Source organism: Mya arenaria, chromosome 2 (assembly GCF_026914265.1).
Source record: "Mya arenaria isolate MELC-2E11 chromosome 2, ASM2691426v1".
Taxonomy (NCBI): Eukaryota; Metazoa; Mollusca; class Bivalvia; order Myida; family Myidae; genus Mya; species Mya arenaria.
Genome location: NC_069123.1, coordinates 32,510,569 through 32,523,901, shown reverse-complemented (window position 1 = coordinate 32,523,901; position 13,333 = coordinate 32,510,569). Strand labels below are relative to the sequence as shown.

At 32.7% G+C, this 13,333-nt stretch overlaps 1 protein-coding gene across 6 annotated transcripts in view; it reads left to right on the top strand.

The window, feature by feature from the left end:
- LOC128244990 (protein FAM13B-like) overlaps window positions 1-13,333 on the top strand; it is a 77,870-nt gene that overhangs the window by 45,939 nt on the left and 18,598 nt on the right. For all 6 annotated transcript variants that reach the window (XM_052963182.1, XM_052963190.1, XM_052963212.1 and 3 more), the window contains 4 exons: window positions 766-929; window positions 1,579-1,632; window positions 8,455-8,567; window positions 12,367-12,409. In XM_052963182.1, the coding sequence (XP_052819142.1) occupies window positions 766-929; window positions 1,579-1,632; window positions 8,455-8,567; window positions 12,367-12,409 (374 nt within the window). The remainder of the gene's footprint in view (window positions 1-765; window positions 930-1,578; window positions 1,633-8,454; window positions 8,568-12,366; window positions 12,410-13,333) is intronic.

The following is a 13,333-nucleotide window of genomic DNA, read 5'->3' as shown; positions in this document are numbered from 1 at the left end:
AGAAGCAGAAAATGGTATAGTCTTTCATGAATGTTATTAAATTAAGGGAAGAAAACTCTTACTCCAGTTTTTTTTTATCTAAATATAGAAAACAATGCACAGCATAGTTTCATTGGCTTAGATTCCAAAGAGCTACTCAGTCTGCACCAATGAAACTACTGCCTCATTAATTATTAATGATAACAATTTTTTTTAGCGATATGTCCTATGGTGCTCAATGAAGCAAAGCGTAATCTTATAGTAATAGTATCAGACGAAGAAGATTACAATCTAAAACTTGATTCCCCTTCCTTGTAAATATTTATCATCCTATGACTAAAATTAAAAATGTTTTTTTTGATAATCAAAACAGATAAGCTTTAAGTGCACCCCCTTGCACCCCTTTTGTTATGCACTAGTCAATTGTAACCACCACCCCCCCAGGTCCGGGGGTATACCGGGGATGGCCGGAGAATTGGGCTGTGTTTTTACCTTCCAGGTGGCTCCGCAGTGCTGGGTGAATGGGGTGGTTTTGTCTTCGCGCAAAATATAGGGGGGAATGGCCTTACATAGTGTCCCTGGGGTGCGGGGGGTATTTGGCAGGGATTTTACCATCAGTTTGTATTCGTAGGGCGGGGATTTTACTCGGGGTTGGCTGGACCGAAAGTCAAAGTCACCGCTATACCCCGGACCTGGGGGAGCCGTGGTTACAATTGACTTGTGAATTACTCAACCCATTTCACCTAATTCTTTGATTTCAAATAATATAAAATCTTATTTCTACAGAGCAAGTTAAAAACCCAAGAAGGAAGCCAGGTGCCTGAGATCGAGGAACCAGACCGCAGCGAGAGTTCTGTATCATCCAAGGGACGTAATTCCCACTCATACAACAGTCCCAGCTTCAGTGACGATGAGATGACGGGCAGGTTGTCTCCCTTCCATCTTGACAGGTTGGTGGATTGATTTTATTCTAGATTATTTGGTTTACTTTAAATGTTTTTACAAAGATGCTTAACGAGATCGTTGTTAACATTTAAACATCGAGTAGTGATGATGTGTTTTTGTTTTTTTTTCTTTAAATAAAACAAGTTCAGCTGAAACAGCTGTCTCAAAGTTTGTTTGAAATACTTGGGATTGCAAGTGTATCAATAAAACTTCCAGAGCTGTGAGCATTTGAAAGTTAACATCAAAGTTAACAACATTGTTAACTTTAACAAAAATCGGCCCTAAGTAGATCAATATTATCACTGATTGTTGCGATTATTGTAACAAGAGCATCTGACATTTAAATATTATTTATTTTACAAAGATTTTGAAGAAAGTTATATTAACTAATGCTAATATGGTCACTCTTCAATGTTGGCACAATGTTGCACGAGAGTGTGGTCTTGTGTTGTGGGGGAAACCGGAGAACCTAGAGGAAAACCACTTGTCCAGCTTGGTGACCACAAACCAAACTCACATATGCCCCGGCTGGGAATCGAACCCAGTTGCCTTGGTAAGAAGTGATTGCGCTAACCGGAAAATTCTAAGAGTATTTGAGTTAACAACAGATAATGTATCTATAGTAATTTGCTAATATATGATGAACCATTTCAGTGAGAGCGGCTACAGCCTTATTGAGTCGCCTGTCCCATCTGCCAGGACTTCAGAGTAAGTGTACAAAGTTTCGAGCTCATTTAATAAAAAACTAAAATTTGGTTTATAGAAGAGACCGATCATCTAATTTGTTTTGTGGTTTATAGCACAAAGTGTTTTAAGAGCTCAGCTTAAAGCTGCATTCTCGAAGATTAACAGTTTTGAATTATTTGAATTTTTGTCTTAGAATCAGCTGATTTTGGTATCAGTGCCTTCAATGCAGTCATAAGACAACATGCGATAGGACGGATTAATTCTGTTTGGAAAACTGCTGAATTTTTTTTCTTTAAGTGTTATTATACTCCATAAAACATAAAAAATTTAACGTTAAATAGAAAAATTGTGATCTAATCTTTTGTCAGCAGTTATGTATCATTGTTTTCCATACATTTACGCAAAAATTGGCTCATTTGAAGACATAAAATAAAAAAAGATGTGAAAGATGGTATATCTGAAAGAGTGTGAAAGAGTGTGCAGCTTTAATTCTAAAATTTAATGTTCTGAAGCTTGATACACATTAAAAGTTTATGTTCTATTTGGGAGATAGAAGAGTTCCAGGTGGAATAAAAAAAGATGTGTTAAAAATAGTTTTGCTTTCATGGAACTTTACCTTGCCAATTCAATTTCACCTTTTCCCTTCTATATGAGTATTTATCTAGAAAGCCTTTGTTGAAAATGACGGAAAAAATTGGTATTATTCTTTTCTGTTTCAAATGTTGGCACTGTCTGTTATTCCCCATTGCCAAGTTTGTTTCTGTCAAATTCTACACATCATTTACAGTAAAATGTTTTCGACAGAATGCGGCTAAATGTCTGGTTTGTTAATTAAAGTATTTTGTCTTTTTTTTTGTTCTACATTCATCTTGCGTTTTGTAATGTTTGCCTGGAACTTGGCACATACCTTGTTGATCTCACAGTTGGCTGATCTTCAGAGGTCAAAACAAGTTGATGGAACTTTTCGTGATCGTAACCAATATAATTTAATTCACTCAGGGTATAGGGGAGACACTGTGAACCTGCCAAGCACAGACACTTGGGGGACACTGGGATCGCCAGAAAGATTCTCATTTAATCATTGAGAAGGGGTCCGACAACTAAAAATCCATTTACAGCCAAATTATAACTGCCAAGTTTCCATTTAGTTATGAAAATAACTGCGAATTTTGCATTTAGTCATAACTTGGCTGTATATATATGAAGAGAGTTATTTAGAAGCTGAGATACTCATGCAAGCTTACTAGTATAGAGGCATTGGATTGTCATTTCACGCTGAACACTATGTTCATTATGCAAAAGTCAAATAACCTGGAAACAACAGTAATGCATGTGTATGACTTTGTATTATTTGGAAAGATACTTATTATATACTTCGGAATTCCGGAAGCTTCGTGTTAATTGTCAGTTAAGTGGTTGTGTATACACATGTCATGTTTCCATTGGATAGTTTTCTTCAAACTGAGTTTCATAATTTTCTTCCCTATTTCTAGTTCTGGTTTAAGTTGTAGAATAAAGTCATTGTAAACCGTTTAGTCATTGTAAACCGTTTTCCTTATTTTTGTATTAAACTTGATTTTATGTTAAGAGTAAGAAGGCGTGCTTTATTGTCATTGTTTCAGTGGATTTTCAAGTCATAAGGAATATTACGGTATTTACATGTTCATAGTACATGGTATTTAAGAAAGTCATTTTTTCAAATTTGTTAAGTCTTGTTAAATTGTTAATGTCATTAAATGATTATTCCAGTAATTGTAGAAATGTTCGATATATTTTACACCCTTGTCATACTACTGTATAATCTGATGAAAACAACTGCCAAATTTCATAATCATTTATAAAGTCTCTGATGAAAACAACTGCCAAATTTCATAATCATTTATAAAGTCTCTGATGAAAACAACTGCCAAATTTCATAATCATTATGAAAGACTCTTGATGAAAACTACTGCCAAATTTCCATTTAGTCATGAATTAATTTTATTGAGTATGTTTTTTAAAAGCTTGCGGATGCACTCTTGCTGGTATGGAGTCATTACGCGCTTAACACTATAAGAAAGTAAGCATTTAATTTTGGCCTTCTAAAAAGAAGCCTGGTGACCAAATTGTATAGGAGATAAAAACTAAACACTAACAATTATATAAAGACCTCAAAATAAACTATAACCTATAAGACTAACAGACTTGAATGGTTACTGGAATGTCTGCCATTTTGAACTTTTACAAATGTCATGTTTTTCATTTCCACACTATGAGAGACTGGTATGAAAATTTTGGTTAGATAAATGTCAGTTTTATTTTTGTTTGTTTGTTTCCATATATAGTAAATGATTTGAAGGAATTTGGCTATGTTTCAATTCGGAGCGATTTTTTGTATTGTACATTATGACGTTATTATTAAAGTATGACATTTGCATTCACTGCACCTGGAATTCAAGGTTTAAAAGACCAAAAAGAAACAATAACAATTACTTAATAAGCAAATTAAACATCTTAGGTCATTCTTATCTTGGAAACACCCATATCATACAGTGTTATTTAAGACCCTTTTTTAGCCAAAATTGGCCCCATTCCCCTCCTGAAAAGTGCAAAAGTGTATGTTTACACCTACATTTAGGTAAAAAAATATCCCCCCCCCCCCACACCTTTTTTATGAGGAGCATTGACCTCTAATTATAAAGAACAATGTAGCAGTTTGTGCCGACAATTATACATAAGAAATGATGTAAATATGTAAATAATGATTTAAATATGTACATATGTAAAAAAAAAAATATAGCTTTGATTAAAATAATTAATATGCGGTGCAATCCTTTATGCTATTTTTTTGTTTTTTTTATTGGAAAAATATAACAAAATTAGAAATGATAAAATTGCATCAGACTTTTTAAATAGAATAGAGTCATATAATAAAAATGTGGTTTTCAGTGCATATTTTAGCACTCCTTGTACACCATAAGAAATGTTTATAAATAATACACAAACAATTTGGGAAACCCATAACATTTTAACATTCTTTCATGCTTTGTGTCTAGATATTTGTTTTATTCATGTAACATCTTTTTTTTCTTCTTCAATGTTTTATTTAACAGTATTCATACATAAATGATATGGTTACAGATTGTTGTCAGAATAAAACAAAACCAGTTTCTGTTTATGCAACTGATATTTTATAAAAGTACATTACAATTACAAGGTGTATATTTAATAAATGTTAAATTACATAATGGATAACTTTAAATGGTGAGTTAATGAAGTTAATTTGACATTAATTAAGTTAATTTAGTTAATTTGCATAATCAGGTTGATTAATTGTTGTTTATTTATTTTTTTCTGATAGATGATTACTTTCTATTTGCTTTGAGCAGCGATTCATTATATCATACTAGCTTATTGTCGAGGTTTGAAGTTCTTAGGTATTTTTATGTAACTGTTTTGTTTCAACCCAAGAAAATGAAAACAGAATGAAAGCTTATAAAAACTATTCCTTAAAAGCGCTTTATGTAATTAATTATTATTTACTATTTTTTTTGAATGAATGAAAATGCTGATTCTTATATAAAAATATTTGGATAACAGGACTATCTAATATGAGTGAATGTTTAACAAGATATAACATGTAAGGTTAAAAAAAATAAATAAGTTTATTCGTTTTGAGTTTTGGAAATCAAAATAAAATTGAAACTTTGAAATTAAAAAAAATTAGGAGCCAAAATATCTGTTTAAAATGAATTTATAATTAATGTGGTTGAAAGATTTTAGATAAATGACTGTTTATGACTGACAATACACTCATATTAATAAGAGTGTCCTCGTTCAGTATAATATACTTATAGTACATATTCTATATGAGTGCTGACGTATAATTTGGAAGTGAGAGCTGTGCGTTTGAATTTTCTACACTGTGAACAATATCAATTGTTATTTCATTGTTTGAAACTATGAAATACCATTTTAATTTCTCCGATAATTCTCTATAAATCTGGTGTTTTCATAATAATAAAATCATTACATCAATGCTGACATTCATGGTTTTGCGTAATAAAACAAAATATGTAATGTGCTGCGCGCTCAAGCTTTTTTGTATATAACAAAAACAGTAATGAATGGCATTATTGTCTTTGGAGACCTTCAATAAAACAGTAAAATTATTTTGATCACAATCGTTGTATGATCAAGATAATGGTATTTCCCACAATGTTTATTGATAGCAAACAATTTTGATGGTTTAACTTGATTTTGTGCAAATGTTACTTCTACGGGACTATTCACAAATTTTATTGTGGTGTCTGTCACCTTTTTTTCAAACTTCGTTAAAATAGTGTGTTTTTTCATGCTAAATTTATTCACAAACACCAAACAGCAACTGACTGAACTGATATATCATTTTATTTTAATCATTATAAGCCTTTTTTTAAAATCTGTCATTTTCAAAATCATTACTAATACTTTTCAGCAGCATAAAACGGTTTTTTTTACTCGTCAAAATAAAACATAATTTGTCCACTTTTTCAGTTACAATAGAACTCTCATTTTGACTTGGGATGATGTTTTTTCGCTGTTACAAGCATTAAGTTCACACGAAACTATTTTTTTCCTTGTCTGACCCTTTAAAACACTAACAAGTCCCTTTAAACTCTCGAAAGGCTGGTATTGGACATTGATTCCCACTTATCATGGGAAGCCGATCATTGGAGTGATAATGTGAATGGTATTTTAACATGCCATTGCGGATTTGTGAAGCAAAATTTAACTTAAAAATCTGATTCTTTGCATAGAAAATATGTAGCTGAACATGTCCAGTCATGGATTTTTATGCCCCCACAAAGTGGCGGCATATAGGGTTGCCCTTGTCCGTACGTACGTCTGTCTGTCTGTACGTACGTACGTCCCGAAGATTGTTTCCGATCTAATTCTTGAAAACCGTTTGTCCAATCCTCACCAAACTTTAAACACATGTTTGTGACCATAATATCTTGATCAAGTTCCTTAGCCATTAGAAATCGCTTATGTCATTTAGGAGTTACGGCCCTTTATTTGCAAAAAAAGACTTGAAAAATACGTCCCGAAGATTGTTTCCGATCTAATTCTTGAAAACTGTTTGTCCAATCCTCACCAAACTTTAACACATGTTTGTGACCATAATATCTTGATCAAGTTCGATAGTCCTGGAAATCGCTTTAGTCAGTTAGGAGTTACGGCCCTTTTTTGCCAAAAATACTTCAAAAATATATGTTTCCAATCTAATTCTTGAAAAGTATGTGTCCAATCCTCACCAAACTTTACATACATGATTGTGACCATAATATCTTGATCAAGTTCGATAGCCATGGAAATCGCTTTAATCATTTAGGAGTTAGGGCCCTTTATTTCCCAACAATACTTAAAAAATATCATCTCGATGTAAATGAGATGTGGATCCAACAAGTTTTTTCCTGCCTGAATGGCGCCATATAACCTATACAGTCTTGCGATGCCGTAAAACCCAACTCAACTCAACTTATCCTATATGTGCAGATTATCCTGAATAATCATTATGGCTTATTTTCTGTGACAAAAAATCGAAGTGGGGGCATCCGTGTCCTATGGACACATTTCTAGTTTTTCTAGGGACGGGGCATATCCATTCAATTTCTCATAAAATTGTAATTCTACTGTTTGCTGAAAAAAAGTAGAAAAAAGAGTGTTTGTCAGTCAGTTAATCAATGTACGATTTCGATGCCATTTTACTACGAAGAGACTGTCAAATCGTACCACCTTTTAAAGGGTGGCTCTAAGGACAGTCAGTTTCTACTCGTAAAAAAAGTTTTTTTTGTAACTGTGCGATTCTTACGAGCGTTATTCAAAGCTCTGATTTAATTGGCCAGTTAGAGGGCAACCAACGCAAATAGTACATGTATGGATACTTTGCTCGGTAATAAGCTCACCTATTCAGTAATAAATTCCCCTGATATCTAAAAGAATACGCCTATTGCTGATCCCTAGTCATTTCTCATAAATTTGTTATACTAATGTTTGCAAAAAAACGTAGAAAAAATTGTTTGTCAGTCAGTTCATCAATGTACGATCATTAGCTTCGTAAAAAGTTCATCTCCTTGGTAATAAGTTCTACTGATATGTTAAAGAATACACCGATTGCTGACGGCGGCAGTCGGTGTTTTTATGATGCATCAAGTTCATTGACATACTATACATGTTAGCCATGTTCATTCAATGCTTCAAGAATGTTCATTCAATGCTTTATACCCTTAAAATGCTAAGTTCATTGGCAAACATTATTAAAGCTCATCAGGCATAAAAAAGAGTTGGATGTCTAGTCACATGAATAGAGCTAAATATTTACAAGTTCTGCTCTTGTTGAACTTTTCAACAAAGACATGACATTTTAAAGAAATCGTGTCACAGGGTGTTGTTAAGTTATAGGTTTAAGCCTGTAAAGGTTTCAGTTTATGTTCTGCAAAAATAAAAATCATAGCATGAAGCCATTTGAGATTTGATCATGAGTGAACCACAAATCTTGTGAGGCCCTCTTTATCATATCATATGATCACTTTTTCAAACTGGGAAAACCATGTAGTAATATTATTTCAGAATAATTTTTATTGGTCATTTAATTTTCAAATGAATATTTTTTTGGTCTTATGATATTGAGTCTTATAATGCTAGTTAATAAGTTGCCCTACTTTGTGCAGGTTTGACAACTCTCACTGCACTTTTTCACAGTGTCAGTTATTGCCCCTTGAAAATTTGACCAAGGAAAACAATTACATTATTGAACCATTTAGCTGTTATCTTGATAAATACTTAAGGCATATATTTATGTTTTGTGTTTTTACATTTTAGGTTTGTCGATAAGGCGATTAAGGCGACGGTAATCGGGCACCTGTTTGGGGATGAATGTTCGCTACTGAATGCCAGTATTGATACGACAATAAGAGAGGAAGACTCAGAACATGGTAGGTTATTACTTTCGTTTAACCCATAAATATTGATTTATCTAGTTTGCACAGTAGTTAAAACCCACACTTCTCATAAAAGATCCAGGGGCTCGTTTCATTAAGAATCCTAGAAGCAACCTCAGGGATGTGATTTATCCTTGGATTAGATTTGTGGATTTCCATGGATCTAATGTCTAAAATGATTATTTTAAAAAAAATATGGTTGCTTTTGGTTGCAACTGAGTGTTTTTGTCGTTTCAAATTTGAAGTCAGGGCATGGGCATCTGAAAAGCCAGTTTTGATTCTGCGACAGTGATTTTGCATTGATGAAAATTTCTCCTTTGTCCATTGGTCCTAAGACTGCCTTGATCCTAGCCTCGGTGCTTTTGAATTTTCTGACACCAAGATTGGTAGCAGCCTTTGATACCTGGCCGGCCATATTCAACATTCTTATCCTAGTCCTTAGACACGCCTCAGTGATTCCATTCATTCCATTAGCCAGTTATTTCTTCTGTCTAATCAAAACTCTTGGATTCTAATTTTTGAATTAAGTGAAGTCTAAGGTGGTTATTGAATACAGCCCCAGGTTCATGATAAAAAGTGTGGAATGTTTATAGTGCATGCATGTGACATGTTGTTTTTCTGTGAAGTACCTCATTGGTGGCTGAGAGAAGATCGCAATAAGTATTTCTAATGCATCCATGACATTAAAAAGTGCTTCACATGACTAACAACAGTCTGCTGATACCAGCCGATTCTCATGATAAAAACATCATTCTTTTAGATTCTTATTGACAATAACTATTTGCTCACATATTGTGCGAATACCAATCCAGTGAAGAGTGGCCATGAATCGTGACCGAATAGTTGTAAGATGGGGTTGTACAGGTGCGAAGAATCTTGTAATAGAACATAATTACTAGGATGGAAAATGTTCAGACTATTTTGATATGTTTTTTTTTTCTACCTGTGAATTTGCATTAATCTTTGTTCTAAATAGTTCCTGGATTGTTAATAGAAATTATCTCCACTCTTACTGGAAACCACAGGAGCAACACGAATTGTGAAATGATAGTGAAGGGCGTGGTGTGAATAAACACATGTAGTCAACATTGTTTCATACATTAAACAGAAAGTATTAGCCATTAAATTGCATAAAGAGCTAACCTACCTTCTTAATAGAATTTTTTTTTATGAAAAAAATAAATTTATTTTCTTAGTCGTAGTCTGTGTTGTCGGTGTTGCTTCAAAGTGCAAAAACTTTAACCTTAACCTTGGCCATTATTGAACCCCAAAATACTTTCTTGATATCGATATGAAACTTGGTACACATGTTACCAAAGATAATTCTTGCATGCTTTCAAGGCTCATAACTCTGACGTATTAGTTGTTGAGTTATGCCCCTTTTTCATCTGAAATACAACAGTTATCTTATACCAATGTCTAGTTAGCGCAGTGGTTAAGAAACACACTTCTCATAAAAGGTCCACTCGGGACTCGTTTCATGAAGAATCTTGGAGGCATACTCAAGGATGTGTATTTTCTCGAATTAGATTTGTGGATTTCCGGGTTTCTAATGGCTCTAATGACCGAAAAAGGAAATATTTTATTTTTTTTATTTTTTTTTATTTTAAATCACTGTTTGAAAAATAAAAGGGGCTGCTTTTGGTTGCTACTGATTCTTAGTTAGTATTGAAACTTTGCTTCAAATATGAAGTCACTTCAACTGGAGAGGCCTTATATGGGTTTTGTAAAAGCTAGTTTTGTTTCTCAGCTGCAGGAAAATAAAACAGACAAGTTGTTGGCGTTTGCTAGTGTAGCAGTCTTGTTTTATATCCAAGTGTTCCCTTTGTCATCAGTGGACTGGTTTATTACTCATATTGCAAATTAGTGTTTCAATGCATAAATAATAACAACAGAACAGATCTTTTGTTTTGAATTAGCATTTACAACTGAAAATTCAAATCCAATGATTTATGATAACTGTTATTTCAACAAATATGCTAATTTAAAGAAAATAAGTGTGGCAAGAAGCATGATGACTAATATCAGAACGATAATTAGATATCTGTTGCTTCCTTGTGTAAGGTCCTATAATTAATCATAGAACATGATTTTGAATTGATGACATATCTTACATTTAAATTCAAGTCCGGTTATAAGTTCATTTGTGATTTTAGACATGTAGTGTCCGTAACTAGCAGGAGATAATTTTTTAGCAGAACAGCTTTTTATTGGTGCAGAATATCTTTAGTAAATTACGTAATGCATTATAAAACTTACAGTAGCGAAAGCACTTAACAGCTTCTCCTTATTAGCTGAATGTTATATATGATGCAAGTGTTTTGAACCCTGAGTCACAATTGTTTTCCATAGATCTGATTCGTGTTCTGAAGGTTACAAGAGAGATACTAAGAGTATATATTAATAGGAAGCAGTCAATTGTTTTCCCTGAGAATTACCATGTAAACAAACAAGCTTTCTTGTTATTGTTACAAGGGATGAGATATGTACTGAGAAATATTCGTAATTAATTTACGTCATTTATCGACGGATCTGTATCGATTATGATAACGATCAGGAAAGCACTTCAGTTTGGGATAGTTGTTATAGCTTATATTATTTTACTTGTGCAAAATATGCTTATACTGATGTTAGCTGAACAAATTGACTGATTGATATTAATTATGTGTTTGGATGTTATTGTATTTACTGGTGGTGTGTATTTAAACCATCTATCGTTATTTTATTATTATGAATAGTTCAATTATAATAAAGGCTGATTTTTTTATGGGCAATATGCAAAATACTTGACTGATTGTTATGAATAATATGCTTGAACATATTTAATGGTATGTATTTAAGGTAATTTTCTTAAAAATAGTTCGATTATTATATAGCTGGATATTTTTTCTGGTATTTTAAAATCAAAGCAAATATTATGACATATCTAAAAAAAATAATCTTCAAAATAGATTGATCATATTATTGCTGGATTTTTATTTCTGTTTTTTTAAATTCAAAACAAATATTATGACATATCAAAAATATGAAGATTATTGTAAATATAATGATGATATTAATCAAGAACAAAATCCAGAACATTTTTAATGGGACATAGTCAGTATGTGTATACCATGTGATAAATTTCATCTTAAATGCTACGTTGGAAGTTTTGTGAAGAACTAGTAAAGTTATCTTTATCTAAAGTCTTTATTCGAAGCAAATTATTGCCTTCCACAAATTATTGTCGGAAGCAAATTTTTGCCTTCCAATGGAGCATTTTTGATGCAATTTATCATGTGGTATTCTCACACTGGTAAATAAAAATTGAAGATGTTGGAATTTAAAAGAACTACATCATTTTTTGAAACAATTGATCGATTGATAGATTACACCCCACTAGATTGTTAACAAGAATTCAAATTCCTGGAACAGTTTGGAGCCCAATTGTCTCTGTGTTATTTGAATCATTTATGAGATTGCTTCATACTAAGCTGCAGGATTAATTATTTATTGCTCAGTAAAGCTGTACTTTGTTTTAAGAACTGTGCTTACATTCCAATCCATTGAAGATCGAGGGGGTGTTGGATTAACCAGGTGAATGTCTTAATGATCGTTTAAGCGCTATTACACTTTGTACAGGAATGTTTTATTTTGGCCTGGAGGAACTGTTTTGAATAGTTTCAGATTCTGTGCACGTGTTAGTGTTGATCTGTGCAGTTGTGGAATACTTTTGCTGGAATTTTTATTTCGTAAATAAAGTTTCTGTTTTGTTTAAGTGAAGTAACAGAGTCATTCTTGTGAATATTTTCAGCTACTGAGGCCGATGTGGAAAAGAAGACAACGAATAACAATAGGTGCGTACACTGTTTAATTATGAATGAAATTCTGACTAAAATACTTCATGTTTTTTATGTTATATTATAATGTGAAATTCCGTTAAAAATATCAAATTTTTGGAATATATAGTTTTTGTTGATGAAATTAAGCAAATGAATATGAAAAGTGTATTATTATGACGTAATAATTTATTTGATTCAAAAGAATGTATTTCATGTACATGATTTTCTCAAAACCGTAAAAGATATAAATTATCGCTGAATAAAATCATATGGGTTTCATTTGAAATCAAGTATTCTGATGTGATGTTATCTAGAAAACATGGAAAATACCCAAGGTTTTTACAGCTTGACCTGCTGCGTAGTGTCTGGAGGGCTGGTTTTCTGGCATTTAGCCAGATCGCGTCCCTTATGATGTCCAATCAATAACTGTAGACGCTTGAGTCTAATCATCATCAAATTTGGTCAGAATGTGTCATACCTTAAACAAGCTTATTAAGTCTACTCACTCAAGCGTTATCGCCCTTTAATTATAGAAATTATCTTAATCAGTCTTGTTTCAATTTTGAAATGCCTCCATGTTTAGAGGCTATTTTTTTTTGGGGGGGGGGGAATCAACAGGGTCTGGCCCTTGGGGAATTAGTTCGGTATTAGCTACAGCAAAGAAGGGTAAAAAAGGCCCTGAATATATATATATATATATATATGAATAGATTTGATGATTAAAGTACACCAAGTTGAAAATGTTCACTCTGATGAAGGTATTTGAACCAGACATTTTCATATCAATTCTATATTGAAAACAACTAAATTTATTTCCCATAGACATTAAGATTGTGAAAGGAAATTCTCTTAAAACAGAATTATGTAACGTTAGAAAATATCATGTTGTCTGGGTTTTAAATTCTGATGAATATATTGACAACAAGTTATTATCTAACA